The sequence below is a fragment of the Rhinolophus sinicus genome, chromosome 17, assembly GCF_057876585.1.
Source record: "Rhinolophus sinicus isolate RSI-liver-muscle chromosome 17, RSI-T2T, whole genome shotgun sequence".
Lineage (NCBI taxonomy): Eukaryota > Metazoa > Chordata > Mammalia > Chiroptera > Rhinolophidae > Rhinolophus > Rhinolophus sinicus.
The window spans coordinates 213,052,097-213,070,628 of NC_142517.1; the positions used below are offsets into that span (position 1 = coordinate 213,052,097).

The following is an 18,532-nucleotide window of genomic DNA, read 5'->3' on the forward strand; positions in this document are numbered from 1 at the left end:
TGTATCCCTCGGCACCCTCATCACAAACAGGCAAAACTGAAACCACTTTCCCGTCTAAAATGTACCAATGACGAGGTTGCTCCCGCAGGGCGATGTGAGAAGGGCTGCACTGCAGCGTGATACGTACGGATTCCCCATGAGGACCTCGGGCGCACAGTACTCGATCGTTCCACAGAACGTGTAGAACAGTTTGCCCCTTTCCAGGTAGGCAGCGGAGCCGAAGTCTATGAGCTTAACCGTGAAGTCCTCGGCGATGACGATGTTCTCGTCCTTGATGTCCCGATGGATGATGCTCTTCGAGCGCAGGTACCCCACTGCCGACACCAGCTGAAACCAGGGGCACAGGGGGCTTTTAAAAGGCAATTCAAGTAAGATGCACTTCAAGTAAGGGCTGACAAGAAGAACAGAAAGAACAGCGACAAGGAAAAGAAGGAGTTCCCTAACTCATAGCGAAGTTGTGACAGGAAAGGCTTCTGGTGCTGCAGACGCGGCCCAATGACAGGAAGCAAGGTGGTGCCAGGCAGTGCCAGGTGGTGCGCTCGCTGCGGCCGGCACACGCCTCCCCACAAACCGGCAACATGAATACGTGACTCTTGAAAACCACATTATTATTATTATTACTACTATTATTATTTGTGATGAAGACAACATAAGATCTACCCTCTCGGAACATTTTTAAGTCTACAGCCCAGCGTCGTTCGCTGCAAGAACCAGACCGGCAGCACAGCAGATCTCTAGGGCTTACTCACCTAGCACAGCTGAGACTGCACCCTTTCACTACCCCACTTCTCCGTCCCCCAGATAAATAAGCCACTCTTAAGTCCTGTGTGTGCCACTGCCGGAAACCTCGCAGCAGACATTCACTCACCCCGCAACACGTGCCACGATGGCACAGATATAAGGACAGAGAGACCACAACAGAAGCTGCAAAGACATGTGCTGGCTCTTTCATGGCGTGGGCTGGGTGCTAACTGGGAAGCAGCCCTAGGGAAAGCCTGGTCTGGCAGCCTCGGCTCACGGCGCTCACGCAGCAGCCTGGGAGCCCGGTCTCCAAACGCCGACTTCCGGCTCTCGCAGCGGGGGAGCGGCTGCCGGTCCAGGCGTGCCCTCCTTTGTAGTTAGGAAACCTGATGAAACCTTCCTGTTCATACGAATGTGTGGTTTGTTTCCCGCTGGACCCTGTGCCCTAGCTGCTAGGAGAGCTGCTCACAGGCCCCAGCCCCCGCCAGTGGGCAGACAACGCACTGCTGACTGGCACCATACGTGCACACGTTTCCAGATGACGATAGTTCCATAAAACTGTGAACCCATATTTACACATAGTAACACCTAGGACATGTACACATTCACAAACAGAGTACAAATACTTCTTGCAAAAATTGTAAAGTATTGAAGACTGTCATTTCCTATATCAGCAGCCCCAGAATGAACACGTTTGGCAGCAGCTTTTAACTGTTACATCAGACACTCTTTTCACCATGAAGATTTCAGAAACAAATCTTTGCCATGAAGTAAAGCGGACAAGTATGCGACCTTCCAAAGCAGGAAGAGGGAGAGATGACCTCCTTCTGGCAAAGCCATGACACCTGAAACTTACAAGTAGGTGCCTCAGAAACTTAATTTCAGATACCCAGTAACTTCTGGGAGTTTAGAGCTTTGAGGAAGAAATGTCACTTTAGGGAAGCTGTCATTAGAAAATGAGTCGCCTCCAGGAAACAGTCCAAGAGCAAACCTGTGACTTGTCCCCTTCAGGGAGCTCTGATTTAACCCAACAGCCTCACGATGTCAGCACTAGAACAACCCCTGCTGCGTGGATTGGTGATGATCTCCTGCTGGTAGACAAGGGCCAGGTCAGACACAGAGGTCTCAGAGCCCAGAGTGACAGCTTTGCTGGCCAATGTTGAGGTTGGTAGGGATCTTCTATGTATAGAAATAAACTCTGATCATGAACCCGCCTCCCAGTCATTTCAGGATGGCATCTGGCCTCACCCATCCTTCCAGCTTCACTTTCTCTACTTCGACCAGAGAATTCTCTCCTCAAAATACCTTTCTTATTCCAAAAACCCAAACCTGAAAGCTAGATCCAGTTAGATCCACACTCAGAGAGGGGACCGAGTGTGAACACCAGTCTCTGCAGCGGCCAGTACCTGCGCCCAGCCTGCGCTCACCTGTCGGAAGATGTAACTCGCCAGCGGCTCATCCAAGCTGGGATGGCAGTCGATGAATGAGAAGAGGTCCAGGCCGGAGCCATGCTTCTCCATCACCAGCTGAAAGAACCCTTGGTTCTCAAATACGTCCAAGACCTGGTAAGAGACAGAGCTGGGTCCAGAGCTGCTGAGGCGCCTTCCGACCACGTTTAAGGCGCTTCCCGTGAGCAGTGCAGGGCGTCACGGGCGAGAACAGCACTTCACCTTGATGATGTTGGCGTGCTCTACCCTGGACAGAATCGCAATCTCTAACGTGACTCTTCCAAGTGTGGGGTCCTCGATCCAACAATCCTCCAAAACCTTGTCCTTCCTAATGAACTTCACCACCACCTACAAGGAAGGCAGAGGGAGGAATGGCTGAAAACTTCCTCCAATCCCATCGGACCAGGTGCCCTGCTGGCTCCCAGCATTAGCCGGAACCTCCACGTATCCCTCCGAGTCCCAGGCTGTGAAAGCTGACGACAAGCCCTGGCAGCACCAGGACACAGCAGCTGCTGTTGGTAAATGAGGAGCTGGACTGGCGTGGGAGCCTGGGGGCTGAGCAGCACGGCTGCTGCTGGAAAGACGCCCCAGGAAACCTCGGAGTGGGCGCTCCCCAGAACACCCTGCATCACCCCAATTTCTCCACCGAGGACTAAATGTCCTGGCCAAGAACATGAGACAAGAGGCCTGAAAACTAGAAACTAAACAAAAAGTGTCATCTGGTCCTGAGAACAAGTCAGAGCTCAATGAGGGTGACAGACACAAGATAAACATACAAGTGATGCGAGTACAATTAACGATGGTCAACCAGAAAGTGTAACGGAAAAGAGATGGTACTTGTAATGGAAACAAACACTGGAGGTCGCTGGCTGGTAACCTTGTCTCTCAACACAATACGTGCAACCAGGTGAGTGCTGGGCACGCGGCTGAAGGAGTGACATGGCAGGGTGACCACAGGCCGGACCAAGGGCCAGGCCTGCACTGCACTTCAGCGAGACCCTGAACAAGGTGACAGAAGGCCCCGCCCTCAGGGAGCTCATGGTCTCCTGGGGAGAGGGGGCTTCGTGGGTCAGGGAGAGTAAATGCCAAGATGGCGGAAGGGGAGTAAAGGCGACTCCCAGAGGAGCCCAGGAAAGGCATGGAGGCCAAGCAAGATGGAGTGAAGGTTGTGAGGCCATTGGAGCTGCAGCACAGAGCCTGGGGGAAGAAGCAGGAAGAATAGCTAGGAGCTTCTGCAATGTCCACTCATTCTCCATAATCAGGAGGAAAAATGTGATGGCTTGGGTGCCAGCATGTGAGTGGTGACAACTGGACAAATCCTGAAGATCCTTCGAAGGGAGGGTCACCGTGACTGGACGGGCCAGATGAGAAATTCGAGAGAAAGCAGGAAGACAAGGTTGTCTCTGTGAGGGAAGGGTGAGTGAGGTGGGGCGGCACACGGCACACGGCAGGAGCTCGAGTCAGACAGTTAAAGGGGAGATGTCTGCTGCCCATCCAGCGTCCAGCACAAACAGACAGGAAGGGGGGCTCCCTGCGAGCGCCAGCACACACCTACGGGAGCGTAGGGGAAAGCAGACAAGAATTAAGAGAAGTCTCTTAAGATGAAGAAAGCTTTAAAGACTCAGATCAAAGTCTTACTAAGTCTCAAGCAAGAATAAAGAACACACACACACACACGCACACACACGCACACACACACACACACACACACGCACACACACACAGAAATACATCCTGGTGAAACTGCTGAAATCCAAAGCTTAAAAAAAAAGAACTAGAAGGAAAAAGAAAACAGGCTGCTAGCAGCAAAAGTCACTTCAAAATAACACTAGATGACAACAGACACGAGGTCTAAAAAGTCCTGAGAGGAAAGAGGCTTATCATGTACATTCTTTCAAGAAAAATTAGTGACAAATATATTCCAATAAATGAAACATAAACACAGGAAAGAGAAGAAACGGGATACAAAAATAATAGAGATTCAACAAAAAGACAATGCAAACTACAAAAACATTGTTGAAAGAAATCAAAGAAGCCTAAACAAGTGGAAAGACATCCCACGTTCCTGGCTGACGAGTCAACACTGTTAAGATGGCAAAATTCCCCAAACTGAGCTACAGAGTAAGTAAGACACCACAACTGTGAACTGTAGCTTAACCCTTAAAAGTCTGTTTTCTGATTGGCTGCTTTACTTAATAATTTGTTGGCCTAATAACATGTAAACTGACATCTGTTTTCTGAAAGGCAAAAATACTCATATGTTCCTTTTTAATCCAAAAGAAGAACTTTGGGGCTTCTTTCTTCTTCCTTTAGGTACAAAGGTGTAAAGAAACCCCTAGGGCCTATCGGATTCTGATCCAAACCAAAATGAGAAGATCTGACTCAGACAAATTAATGACAACAGCGAGAGTGGGAGCACATGACAGCAAGAGCAATACAGGTCACGTGGCCAAAGTATAAATGCTTTTATTATAAGGAAGACCTTAAAAATTACTCAATCCAATAAGCTACAAAAATAGCAACATTAACTCATAGAAAGTACGAGAAAGGAAATTAAAAGAAAACAAAACGAATACTTGATGAATAAAATAGACAATTCTATGGCAAGTCTGGCAAAGAAAAGACAGCGAACCTAAGATTTCAGACATTTGGACAGCCAAGGGACCGCCATGCGCCACAGAAAACACCTCAGATGCAAGACCACACCCATGGGCATGCCGCCGCCGCCAGTCTCACCTAACTTTGACATAAAAATAAGAAACTTCTGGATGAGTACAAATGGGAAAAAAATCCCAAATAAAAATACTGGCAAACCAATTCAGCAACGCATTAAAAGCATTTGAGAGCAGACTGGAGGCCTGAGTCCAGGAGTGCGAGCTGACTGGTGACACCTTGTGTGTCAGGAAAAGAAACATGGGTGTGACCATCTCAAAGATGCTGGAAAGACATTTGATAGAACAACACTCATTCTTTCAAAAAAGCATTCAGTGAGCTGAAAATAAAATGAAATATCCTCAAATGAAAGGTATCCTTCAAAAATAAAGGGACAGCGAGGGAACAGCAGGAGACCGGTGGCACACCTGTCACTTTCCGGGCTCCGCAGGAACTGCCAGGTGGCAGCAGGGAAGGCAAAGCAAGGGCGAGGAGACACAAACAGAAAAGGAGAGACAAGCGTCATGACCGGCAGAGAGATGAGCGGTCATCTGGAAAATCAGAAAGGACCCACGGGGACATCAGGAAAGCAGGGAGGCTGACGTGTGACCTGTGGGTCCAGACACGCAGCTGTGGTCAATTCCAGAAGAAGCGACTAGACAATGCAGTGTGGGGGGGGACGGGGGGCCCACTTCCCTCCGAGCCCGAGCACCTCCTTGTTGTCTTCCCTGTCCTCCGCGGTCCACACGAAGCCGAAGGCCCCGCTGCCCAGCAGGCTCAGCGTGCGGTACTTGTGCGAGTACGCACCCTCGCAGGCCGCCAGCCCGTCCAGCTCCCCGGCTTTGGGGGACTCCTCAAACCATGGTTGGCTTCTGAGTGCCTACGAACACGAGGAAAGTCTCAGGGACCACACGCCACCAACGGCAGGCGGCGCGCATCCCCCCGTCCACCCACCATCCCCCACGGCTGTGGGAACAGCAGCACCTGCACCTGCGGCCTCTCCTCCCAGGTGGCCTTGAGACGCGGTCCAAACAGGTACACGCATCAAAGCGTGTTTACACCCCACCCTGCACGTGGGGCACACACAGATTTAAAACCCCGCACGGGGCTAGTACGTACACAGGGCATGAAGAGACAATGATCCAAAGCCACAAGCAGACCCTCTTCCCGCCCCCAGGAGACAGAGAGGTGCTGCTGGGAGAACGCCCCACACAGAAAGGCCCAGCACGTTGCAGGTGCCTACTTCCCCCACGCTGGGTCCAGGGAGTTCGCACACGGAGTGGCTGGCGCTGGGCCGGCTGGACAGGAGCAGGCGGGTCCGCGGGGCTGGAGCTTGGGCGCCGTGCAGGTCTCTCACCAGCCAGCAGCAGAAGAGGGGCGCGGGGCCTTGGAGCTCCACCCGCTTCACCTCAAAGTGCACACCTGGAGGGGAAGGCAGAAGCACAGCCCCAGGATGAAAAAGCACGTGGCCCCAGACAGCAGAGACCACACAGAGCAGAGGGCACCGAGGCTTGGAGAAGGGGCAGCGTGGCGGGTAGGCAGGGAAAGGCTGAGCATGGCGGACCTCCACCTGGCGTGGGGTCAGCAGCTCAGCGTGTCCACCGGGCAGCCGGAGGCCACGGGAAACACTGAAGAGACACCTGCCAACTCACAAATGCCTGGAAAGCCGCCTTCCACATGCCCGACACAGGGGGGCCTCTGCCTCTGGGTGAAGGAACGTGAACGGCTCCAATGGAAACATACACGTATGCGCCCGCTGTGGTTTTCAGACCCACATTAAACCACACGCGTGACGCACACATGGGCGTGCTTTCCACAGCCTCCTGGGTATACACCCAAACAAGCCAGCTATCTTTTTTATGGGGGGGTTACAGGTGAATTTACTGTCTTCTTTTTGTTTATATTTTCTAATACTTCTACAAATGACACGCATTACTACTTTTCATAAGTATTTCTGAAAAAAGCCTTTCTAATCAACACTACAAAATCAGCAATAAAGAAACAACTGGCCAAAATAACATGACCTGTTAAGAAATTAGGAAAATAAAAAGAAAAGGGAAACAAATACACTCGACCTCAAAGGGGCAAGTGAAGTAGCTTGACCAGGCCCTCGCAAAGCAAAGGTTTTTAGAGCAGAGCAGCCTGAACTCCGAAAGCTCGTGAAGACCTGCCACGAACACTTCCCCTGCCCCTCAGTGTGACCCCAACACTGCGCCATGGGACGGGCGCTCCACCCTTCCCGGGCACGCACACTTGTAATCCTAATTTTTAAGAGGTCAGCTATAATTGCAGGGTCTTTAATACTTCATTCCTGCCGAAACTACTCAGGGGGTGAAGTCCCATGAGACCCGGGCCAAGGAGGGCCCACTCCCCGCCACGCTGTGCTCTAGACCCCGCCAGGACATACTCAGCAGCGAGCCGTCCCGGTGGTAGCAGCTCCCCGCATAGGTGCCCTCCTGGATCTCACACTGCAGGCTGGTGGCCCCAGGTGACACCGAGCTCTCCTTTCTCACAGGCGTGGAGGTGACCTGGACGCTGTGCCTGGGCTCCTCTAACGCGCACGTGTCCACAGGGCCAGCTCCCAACGTGGGAACGATGCAGCCTGGACTCTCCCTGCCACTCACGCTGTCACAGTCCGAGGACGGCAAACAGATGTCGGACAGCTGGGTCCCATCGAGGCCCAGACGGCTCTCACAGAACCGCCAGCCTGTGCCAAGACTGCAATAGGCGCCTGTCAGCAGTAACAGCTCTCGGTCGTCCAGAACCTCTGACCTCCGCCTGTGCACAGAGCTCACGTCGGTATCGGAGCCCTGTAGCGGGGGAGAGGCTGTCCCCACGAGCTCAGACGAAGCGCAGGAACAATTCGAAGAAGTTCGGTCTGTCCGTTCACTGAAATAGAGTTCCTTGAGGTTCCAGGAGAACGAATTCCCACCGGCCTCGCGGGCCTGCACTGTGTCCAGGACGCTGGGCAGGTCTGTGGCGAGGGCGTAACAGGCTGAGGAGCTGCCCGAGTGGCCTCTATAGAGCTGTCTGCCTCCCAGGTCACACAGTGACACAGGGGCGGAGAACGGGGGGCACTCGGCTGGGACCGGCCCGACGTAGGACACACCCAATGGTCCCCCAAAGCTCAATTTGGACAGCTGCTCCTTAATTAAGCATGTCTGCAGCTCCTCCCTGTCACTCTGTGCTACCAGCCGCGGCTCCCCCACAGTAGGCGTGGACGAGAGTCGCACCCCAGAGGGGATGAGGGCCAAAGCCAGGCTCCCCTGGGGCACACTCTGCTCACCCCCAGACTCAGGCTGTAGCATCAGGAGGCTGTCCCCAGCTGGCTGCCCCATGGTGTCACCCCGATGGTTCGAAACGCTGACCCTGCTCAAACCCGTGCATGCCAGCTGTGCTTCCTGGGGCAGCCCACACGTTTCCAGACTCCTGCTCGTGGGATCACATGGGATCAGAGCCCCAGGGCCTCCACAGGGAACAAGAGGCCCCGTAGCCACGGAGTCGGGCCTGCTTCCTCCCAAAAGGTCCTCTCCAAGGCTCTCTGTTGCTGTAGGCTCCTCCTTTTCCAAGACAGTGTTCCGCGGGTCCTCAGGCAACGACCGCTGGCTATGGGCTGGCGGGCTTTTTCCTGGGACATTCTGCTGGTTCTCAGACAATGGCCACTGGCTATGGGATGACAGGCTTCCTTCTGGGACATTCTGCTGGTCCTTGGACCATGACTGTTCCTGGGCAGGCGGGCTTCCTTCTGGAACACTGTCCACCCTGGGGATTAAAACACAGTGACATAGTTACTTAGGAGTCACAGAAGAATCAAAAAGAAAGATCACAGGGAGTTCTCCTCTGTTACAGCCAAGTACAAAGCATTTGACAACATGCATTTATAACAGAAAAAAAAAAATGTAAATTTTGTAACAGAGTTAAAAAATAAAGCACGTACACACAGAGGACAACAGGCACAGTGTGATATTTGTGTACACACACGTACAGAGGACAACGTATAGTGTGACCCTAATAGTGTATACGTGTGTGCAGACATGCGTGTACACAGGTGACAACGTGCAGTGTGACCCTATTTGTGTTAAAGGAACAAGAGCAGTTGCACATGAGTATACACACGTATATTTTTATACTTAAGTACACAGGGTAATGGCCTAGAAAAATACAACTGCTCGCAGTAGTTCCCTCAGGGGAGGTTGGGAGATAGTCACAAGGATTTTTCCTTTTTACCATTTTCTTCTGTACTTTAAAAAAGTACACACATTCACATATTACATATTTTAAAAATAACTTAAGAAAGACTGGAAAATACGACCAGGTGGATAAATTTCCAGACACAACGAGTATAAGAAACCAGACATAAGGAAATGCATAGTTCAAGTTCATGGGCAGTCCCTTGGCCTTGCATCCTGGAGCCAGCCAGGGCAGTGAGGGGTGCTGGGGGGTGCTGGGGCCTGGGGCCAAGGCACATGCACCGCAGGCTATGCGTCATGCATCGGAGGTCTTTAGGAGACAAAACTGGTTGAAAACACACCAAATGCACGATTTTCTTGTTTCTACTTTTCTAAACTTTCCAAATGTTCTAATACGAACTTCCTTCAGTCTAACTAGAATACTTTGTTATTTAAACATGCATAAAGAGAACAGATTCAAGTGATTTTAAAAATGAGAAAGTTATGCTTATATCAGTTTCCTGGAACCTGCCTAAACATTTCCTTACAGGTGAAATGGGGGCTGTCCCAGAGGCCACTGGGACACCAGGTAACACGGGAGGTCCCTGACCTTCAGTACACCCGCACGTTCCACAGAGGACTTACTCCAGAGTGGGTGGAGACGGAAGAGAAGGGAGATGGCCTCCAGTGTCCGCTTGAGCCCGGAACCGAGTGACGGCTTCTTGGCTTCCCACTAGCTTTCGAGTCGCATCTTGTGGCAGTATGTGGTCACCAGCAAGCACGTCATTAACCCCTGGATCTAGCAGGAACAGCAAAACAAAGTATTTTTCATCTTCAGGCGCCCCCTGCCCAGACAGACCTCATTTTCCTGAGACTCAGGCGCACGGGGCAGGAGCCGACCTCACGCACTAAAGTCCATCAGCCATGTTCGCAGCGTGTCCCGGATCCGGCCACCTCCCACCATGCAGCAGGCCCCAGCCCAGGCCAGCACCGTCTGTCCTGAGCTGCGCATCCAGCAGCATGAAGCCACTAATATCAGAGTTGGAGCAGGGCCCTCATCTGCCCACAGCCCTCCAAGGGCTCCACTGACTGCGGGGGGAAGCCACAGTCCCCAAGATGACCCCCACGGCCCTGCGGCCTGACTGTTGCTCCCTGCACCTCCCCCGGGCCTCTCCAGCCTGGCACTGGCCTGCAGCTGCTCCCTCTCCTCGGAATGACACCCCTGCCACCTGCGGGGCTCTGCTAAAAGCTGCCTTCCCAGGTGGCTCTTCCTAGGCCCTGGGCCGAGGTCGGACATCCCCCTGAGCGCTGCTCCCTCCTACACTTCACATCTATGCTGTGTGTCACCTGCTTCCCACCAGCTCCACGGGGCTGGCCTAGCACACAGCAGGTTAGGCGGGTCAGAGAGGTGAGATGGCTCTTATTAGCCAGCAGTCCGATGAAGGAGGCTCTAGAAAGAATCGTAGCCCCTGGCTGACGGAAGAGGGCAGGCTGGCACCATCCCTCCAGTGCATTTGGCAACGGCTAGCAAAAGCATGCATGCCCACACACCCAGAAACGCCACTTCGCAGGATGTGCCCTGAGCACACAATGAAGGACAGAACTTTTGTGATTCCTTCCCCCCGCAATTTTCTACAAAGAATATCGACTACACACAGATGTTCTGGAATTCTGGAAAAAGAGAGGGAAAAACAGTGGGGGAAAAACACTTGAGGAAGGACCGTCTTCACAGATGGAAAAAGCCAAACATGATGAAGAAAACCCCATATTAGAAACGTCATCTGAAGAGTCAGCAACCTAACAAAGCACCTTTGAAAGCAAAACGCCTCAATCCAACTTCTAATGGCCCCAAAGGGACATTGTGGGGTGGAGCTGCGTCTCCCGGCCACAGACATGGGGCCGCGTGCTGACGAAATTTCACACGGTGCCCAGAACACTGAATACCAATCAGGTCGTAGTGACATCGTCCCCTCAGTGGCTGTATTAAATCCACGGTGTGCTGACTCACACACCAAGTCTCTTCCCGCACTTGTCCTCAGCTCACAGCACACAAACAACCCTTAGCTGGCCAGGTGCCCAGAGTGTCGCAAGAGTGTCACCTCGTCCCATGCCCTGATGTGGCTGCTCGGGCTGTCTCCTTGTCTCACAGACTCTGTCCCCTCCCACAGGAGAGACACCAGGGACGCCAGCGTATGGAGCCCAGGCGCAGCTGGGAGCACCAGAGTCACCAGAACGGTGGGCACCAAGGAGGCTGTGAGGTGGCCCTGCTCCTTCTCAGGAGCCCAGAGCCAGAGCAGGGTCCCTTCAAGGCGCGAGTGCGTCACCCAGCCCGGTGCCTAAGAGGTTCACGTCCTGGGGCCTCAGCACGTGTGTGGGAATAATCGTAAATGTCACAAGTACAAGGGTAACCAACACAAGAAAGCAATGCTGCTGCCCAGACCGCAGTTACCCTGAGGTGCTACATCAGTTTGGCCTTCGACCAGGCAGAGCCACGTAGACTTACAAGACTGCCAGTTAGCCACCTGCGTCCTAGACCAAGGACCGCGGGGACGTACCCTGGGGCATCTCCAGTCCCCCTCTCTCTGCTAGCACCTCAGTGGGACACATTCATGTCCCAGCCCCTGGAACACCACACCCACGCCCCAGCTCCCTCCGGACCCCGCTGGAGGCATGGGCGGGGGGGGGGGGTGGCAGGCGCCCTGGGTGAAGGCCGGGACTCACCCTCAGCCTCGCCCGCTGGCTTCCAGCTCTGCCTGGGGTCCTCTGTCGTCTCCCCAGGCCCAGTCCGGATGCCCTTGTGCAGGCAATCGAGCAGGCCTTGCGGTGGAACAGGGCTGGAGCTGTCATACGCGACATCCATGTAGCGGTAGAAACCAGGGATCAGGAAGGTGATATGCTGGAAAACAAGCAGCGGCACTCAGAGCCCGGGGAACGCAGCCCCCGGACCACCGTCATCCTGGGGGGCAATGACAAGTGGCCAGGCTCTGGGCGTGCCACCCCTCCCGGGGCAGGGACTGGCCTCAAACTCCTTTGACAGGCCCGAAGCACCTGATGGTCAGCATGGAATTCGTGACTTTTCCCTTTTCTTGTGAAAGGATAAAACGAACACACTCTGACGCTACTTATTCCGACATCTACACGTCCTCCAAGCAGATGGGCATCTGGCCTTTGCTCCATGTCCTCCTCAGGCCTGGGAACCCGTTTACAACCTTCTCATTTGGTACCCGGAGTGCTACACGCCCTGGTATTAAAGGACAAAAGGACCTCGGGCAGGCAGTTGACCCGAGGTCCAGCAGGGGCCCCCATTCGCTGGCCGTGGCCTCAGCGTAACGGTTGCAGGGCCAGGAGCTACAAGGGCAGACGCTTTCCCTGAACTGCGTGTTTCCACCCCCAGGTGGCCCTTGGCTGTGCTGAGTGCAGAAAACACTCCAGCTCCAGAGGGAGGCTGCGTCACACACACACTCCTTGCAGAGACCTGCCTTCTTGAGTGTTCTTGCGGGAATCCCTTGTCCAAAATCCACTAACGGCATCTGTTAACTTCAGCGGAACTAAGTTTGCCTTAACTAAACTTTAGCTTCCTTGCATCTTTGTATTTCTAACACAGAATAGAGAGGGACGTGTTTTTGGAAGCTCAAATGAGGTCACAAAGTTCTGACTGGCTGTCACTGGGCCTGGGGTCTGCCCCAGCCTGAGTGACAAGAGGGGACGGACTTCCCCCCTTTGCAGCAGCCCATGGTGTACAAGGTGCTTCACCAAAGGCTTCGGGCAAACGCCAGGTCCGCCGGCCACCAAGTGGGGGGCTCAGGCCCCTCCCAGGGAGCCCAGGGCACTGCCGCCCACTGCGGAGGGGCATTCCGAGGCTGCCCGAGACGCTCACCCAGGTGTGGTGCCAGCGGGCCAGCTGAGCCACACCGAACAGAACGAGCTATCCCACTGAAGTTCAGTCCAAATGGCTATTTGGGACCAAGGCACACAACTGTCACTCAGTGCGCACTAAGTGCGTGGTGGTTTGTTTGCAGAAACTGACACAGGGCCGCTCGGCGGTCTCGGATAAGGAGAAAGGCGCAGTCACCACGCATGGTGGCCTGACCCCTGGTGTACGAAGACCTCCACCTCCTCACAGTCAAGGGGCTGCGAGAAAGCTCAGTCTAGGGAACAGGGGGATAGGAACACCTTCCTCCAATCCTGACGGCGTGACAGGCCCCCCAGCGGCCTCCAGCACTGTCAGGGGATGTGCAGACAAGACCCCACCTGGGGGTACAGAACGAATGGCCACAGCTGTGACATACACCCTCGTCCAGTAACTCAGGCCAGACTCAGGATGGGGCTTGGAGGCAAGAGCCTGCCCCTCTCCTGGGATGGCTCTGGAGATGGTCCAGGGGGTCGAGTGCTCAATGCGGGGCTATGAGCAGGGAACTCCCCCCCGGGCCCCTGTGCACCCAGGAAGCCGGCACGCTGGCCTGGAAGACACAGAAGCACAGTGCCTGGGACAAGCACACGCCCTTGGTGTGAGACTCAGACCAGCTCCCCACAGGGGGACGCAGCCGGACCCCCAGAGAAGCCCCACCTTGCCCAGAAGCTCAGACTTCCCATAACCGAACAGCATCAGCGCGAAGCTGTGGTTGATGCCATAGATGGTCCCGTCTGGCAGGAGGGTGATGAGACCGCTGATGGTGGAGAACGCCCAGACGGACGCCGCGTAGCCCTGCGCGGGGGCCACCTGGCCGCCTTCCGCCTCCTCACTGCGGGGTCCACATTTGAGCTTCAAGCTCAGCGGGAAGGTGGCCCCATCCTTGGCTCTTCCGACAGACCTCTGAAGCTTGAGATTCTGAAAGACAGACAGGCACGGGGCTGACAGCAGCAGCTCAGGATTTGAGCCTCTGCTGCTTTAGACTGAAATCGGTGCCACGTGCGTCATCGGTGCGGCCCCCAGGCCACCCAACCCCACACTGCTCTTCCTTCCTTCCTCAGTCTTCCCAGGGAAAGCAGAGGCCCGAGCAGGGCACCCGAATCCAGCCACGCGGGGCAGGCACTCAGCACTACCTGTGGAAGGTGCTCGCCAGGTGGAGGGAGCTGCACAGAAGGGATCAGGTCTGTGATACGCTGCCCGACCACTTCCTCCCCAGATGCGTAGCCGTGCAGGTGAGCAAAGAGACTGTCACATGACGTTATGGTTCCCTTGGAGGAAAAGCAGTGTTAGTAAGCATCAGAGCAAGACCACTCATGCTACTCACACAGCGGAAATTCAAGAGGCACAGAGGAGCTTGTGGCACATCGTCTTTCTCCTCCTGCCGGATGGACCTAAACCACTGGCTTCCAGAGTCATCCCACAGCAGCCCAGCACACACCAGACACTCACTGGTGAGAAGTACAGCCACCCAGTCACAGCTCACACCTGAGAAGTGTCTGCATGCCAGCCACCAGCCTGAGGCTTTTATATATGTAATTTTACTGAATTAAAACAATTCTATAATTTTACAGTTGAGGAAACTGAGGCATGGACATTGGGTTCCTGGCCCCAGCACACGAATACTAACGGGCTCAGCAGACGGGGACTGACCCTCCAGAACCCTCACACCCACTTTCTGCCCCAAGGCCCACGGCAGGGAAGGGGATGCGTGGCCAGGCTGCAAGCAGCTGAGACCGGAACACAAACTCACATCGCTCTGGAAGGCCACCCAGGCCGAGACCCTGTCCACGGGCTCCAGCACAACCACGCAGCACCGGCCGTGCTCCTGCTTCACGCCCTTCATCCACACAGACACTGGGGTCTTGTCCCCACTGCGGCTCAGGACATCCACCTGCGGACACGAACAGGCTCGCCCTGTGTCCCGCAGCGCCTGGCCGCCAGGGCTGACTCCAGGCTCGTGGACGTTTGCAAGCTCTGCCCACCTGCCTCACATTCCGGAAAGACTCCAGAATGCAGACACTGAACCTTACAGCCTCTGAGTGAACATTCTCGCAGAAGGGCACATTTTAACCAGTGGTTTCTTAATGCAGCATACACAGTACATGCTAACATCTCACTTCTCAGTAGTCAGTCCCTTGGACGGGTAATTTTTCGGGTAATTTAACTCCTTCCTGAAGCTCAGGGCTCAGCATCTAACATGCCCTTCAACCTGTCAGCGTCCAGGCTAGACACATGCACGGCGGGAGGATCAAAGCTCTGGGAAGGCCTTCCAGCCTCGCCAGCCCGCCGACCCAACGTGAAGCAGTAGAATCATGCTTCTCTCTCAGGAATCTGTGGGGCGCCCTGCAGGTCTGCAAACACTAGTCGAGCTTCTCCTCTCAGTAGTGCCAGGCCGGCGGCAACACTGCTTCTGCTCCCGGGATGCCACAGCCGCTCCCCAAGACGACGGGGAGGGGGGACGGCGCCCACACTGACTGGCCCCGTGGTCAGGCCCACACTCACCACCGTGCCGAACACGACGGCGGCGTGGCCATTGGCTTCCACGTGCTCCTCACTCAGGGCTTCTACCACATCGGAGTCTGGCTTCAGGAAGAACCGCGTGAGCTTCTGGCCGATCAGGTCGCGGCTACTGTACCCCAGGAGCTGGCATGCGTTGTCATTGGCAACCAGGATCTGAGGGTCACAGAGGGAAGGCACCTGCGTCACCAGCACCATCTCTGCCTCCCAGAAATGACGAAAAGGTGGCACAGGCACCGGTGGGCAAGGCCCAGAGGCCCCACCTCTCCCCAACTCTCCGCAGTGGGGAGGCTCCCAACAGTGCCACCCGTGGAAATCAGAACACCCACCAGTGAGTGCGTCAGACCGCACACCCTTCACCTGCCATGGTGGGTGCAGCATGTCATGAAGACCGTGAGGCAGACACGGGCTTTACACCACACTTCCTGCCCATCTAACAGTTCAGTTCTGTGTTTATAAACGTGCATTATGCTAGCGCATTTCATTCAAATATCAAAATCCATTCTTGTTTGAGTTGTAACAACACTGTAGCAAGCATGAGTAAATAACAGGCTTCATCCCCCCCGTTGAATCTCTATCTCCACAACAGGATTGTCTGCTTTGACATTTAGGTCTCCAAATTCCTATCTCTTTTGTTACTACACAGGCAAAAACAGATGGTTTTCACTTCAAATGCAGATTCCTTGGTTCAAGGTCACAGTTTGAAGGCACAGACCCCAAAGCCACGGCTGTGGCACAAAGTGAAGCATTACCTCTGAGGTCTTGGCGTCCACAGTGAAGATGGCCTTGTTCGGGTTGCCCGCGGGGGCGGGCAGCAGGGGTGTGTTGCAGCCTGGGGATAGGCCACGCAGCAGGGAGCAGCAGGACGTGCTGCCCAGGGACGCGGCCAGGTCCAGCTGCTCGGCCGCAGCCAGACAGTGCAGTGTGCCTGTGCAAATATTCTGGGCAGCCAATGACGACAGGCAGTAGGAGCTCCATCTGTCTTCTGGGAAGAAAAGGAAAGCAAGCTGCAGACCTGGCGGCGCCGCCAGGAGCTGGCTTCTCAAATACACGAAGCACACGGCCCTCGCCCAACTCCTGCAAAAGGACCCAATGGTTCAATGCACCTGCACAGGTGCTTCCTGCTCTAACTGTGTGCCCCACAAGTCCCCGGGCCCACCTCCACCTCCACCAGCGGCTCCACAGCCACGAACAGCCATGTCCCCTCAGAGCTCAAACTGCTGTGTAAATGACACTGTGAGGTCCCCTACTGCCCACCCAGCCACGGGGCGCTCTCCTGTGCCCACCATTCAAAGACCCAGAGCCCAGCTACTGTCCTGTCACCTGTTCCTGTGCTGCCTGCCTCCTCCACTCCCCCCTTCATGCCGCCATGGCCACCCCTCACCTCCAGAAGACCTGCTCCCGGCCACTCTCCAGCCCCACAGATTCCAGGCCTCTCCGACACCCCTGCAGGTGCCCTGGGCCGCTCCCACCTCCTCACCACCTGGCTGCGCCCAGCAGGGCACCCTGTCCCTCCACCTTCCAACCTCTCGCCACTGGGGACCGGCTCAGCCTCCCTCTGCTGCACACACCTATGGTGCGGGGGGCTTTAATACACCCTACCTGGCAGTGTGCTGCCAGCTCCTCACCCCTCCCCAGGCCCAGCTGCCTGATCCCCTCTTCCCCAGCTCAGTAATGTCAGCTCCATCCTTCTAGCAGCTCAGAAACCAAACAAACCTGAGTCACCCTCCTGTCCCCTGTGGGTCCTTCGGTGAGGAGTCCCTGATTTCCTTAGTTCGGGGCCTCACCCGGACCAGAAATGACATGGCTGCTGGCCCAGTGCTCCTCTCCGCAGGCAGCCGGTCCCAAGAAACGGGCACTGCGACCCCAGCTCGGCCTCCGCTGCCGACAATGACCCGTCCCTGGGCCAGCTTGGTGCCTGGCTGAAGCCCACGCTCCTGAGGGGCTGCCTGCCTGCCTCACGACCCTGCAGCGTCTCTGGCCCTCACACCAGCCCCTCACACCCCCTGCAGGCAAGCTCGGCGCCAGGCCCTCTGCTGTCAAACTGCTCCTGTCCTGGAGACCAGAACCCCTGTCTCCCCTGCAGCCCCGTCCCCTGGCTCCAGGCACCCCTCTACTGGGTGGACAGGCTTCCTATTCCAGGCCCACCCAACTTCAAGTGTGTACCCTGCTGTCTCCTCAAGCACCTCTGACAACGAGCCCCTCAAAGGCAGGACAATACTTTCTTCCTCACTGTGTCTGGGCCCAGGGGTGTCTGGACTCTGTGGGCACCGGCTGACTTAGAACAGTCAGTGGACAGTGGGCAGCGGGTACCCCCCATTCCTGGCCTCCCTGGGGCAGCACCGCCCACGTTGTAAGTCGGCTGCCCTCCACCTCCTCTCGTCTGTTCGTGTCTGGGGGGACACACGAGCCTGCAGTGCAGTTAACAAATACCAGCTGTGTGTCCCTCGTAATGCAGCCGACTCAGGAGAGCGTCCCACTCTCTGGAGTAACAAGTGACATTTTACTCTAATTCGACCCTGAAATATGGATGTGAATTCCAACGCTGCCTGAAAAGGACAGTTTCCTGCCTGAGAATTGCGCAGAGCAGACAGAGCAGAAGAGCGCCCTGCGGCCTCGTCCGCCTGCACACACCCAGCACCTAAACCAAGGGCAGACATGAGCGACGGCACGTTTCCCTGTCACCGCTGACGCCCACAAAGCCTAGAAGGAGGTCATCACCGGACAGTGTCATCTTGCTCTGGCAGAGTTTCGAAAGCCCATTCCTTTTGTTGAGGTGTCTGCGGGCCGAGGACAGGCCTCGGCACAGGCAGCTCCGGTCCCCTTCAAAGGCCGGCGAGCCTTTGTCGTCCATCGGGAGACGGTAGGCCGTGGGAGAGTTGTCAACTAGAAAACAAGGGGACCCTGTTCAACATCTGCAATGGGAACACGTAAAGGCTCGTTAACCAACCAGCTCTCCCCCAGGTGATGTTAGGCCCAACCCCCAACACATACACCCAATGCCATCAGGGTCAAAGCCCACCCGGGAGGGAAGTCGGTCAGACCACCGCCAGGCTACAGGACCCCTTTCAGACACGTGCGTAGGAAGAGATGGA

The 18,532-nt window shown here is 55.3% G+C and overlaps 1 protein-coding gene across 7 annotated transcripts in view; it reads right to left on the reverse strand.

Annotated features, from left to right (window-relative positions):
* PASK (PAS domain containing serine/threonine kinase) overlaps positions 1-18,532 on the reverse strand; it is a 30,466-nt gene that overhangs the window by 5,587 nt on the left and 6,347 nt on the right. For all 7 annotated transcript variants that reach the window (XR_012490683.2, XM_019711692.3, XM_074316436.2 and 4 more), the window contains exons 2-15: positions 18,159-18,323; positions 16,190-16,422; positions 15,423-15,593; positions 14,671-14,811; positions 14,054-14,188; positions 13,578-13,838; positions 11,732-11,906; positions 9,656-9,809; positions 7,249-8,603; positions 6,085-6,263; positions 5,554-5,721; positions 2,412-2,537; positions 2,169-2,303; positions 128-327 (exon numbers count right to left, since the gene is read on the reverse strand). Coding sequence is in view for 6 of the 7 variants with exons in the window: in XM_074316451.2 (XP_074172552.2) it covers positions 128-327; positions 2,169-2,303; positions 2,412-2,537; positions 5,554-5,721; positions 6,085-6,263; positions 7,249-8,603; positions 9,656-9,809; positions 11,732-11,906; positions 13,578-13,838; positions 14,054-14,188; positions 14,671-14,811; positions 15,423-15,593; positions 16,190-16,422; positions 18,159-18,323 (3,598 nt within the window). In the remaining variant the exon portion in view is untranslated. The remainder of the gene's footprint in view (positions 1-127; positions 328-2,168; positions 2,304-2,411; positions 2,538-5,553; positions 5,722-6,084; positions 6,264-7,248; positions 8,604-9,655; positions 9,810-11,731; positions 11,907-13,577; positions 13,839-14,053; positions 14,189-14,670; positions 14,812-15,422; positions 15,594-16,189; positions 16,423-18,158; positions 18,324-18,532) is intronic.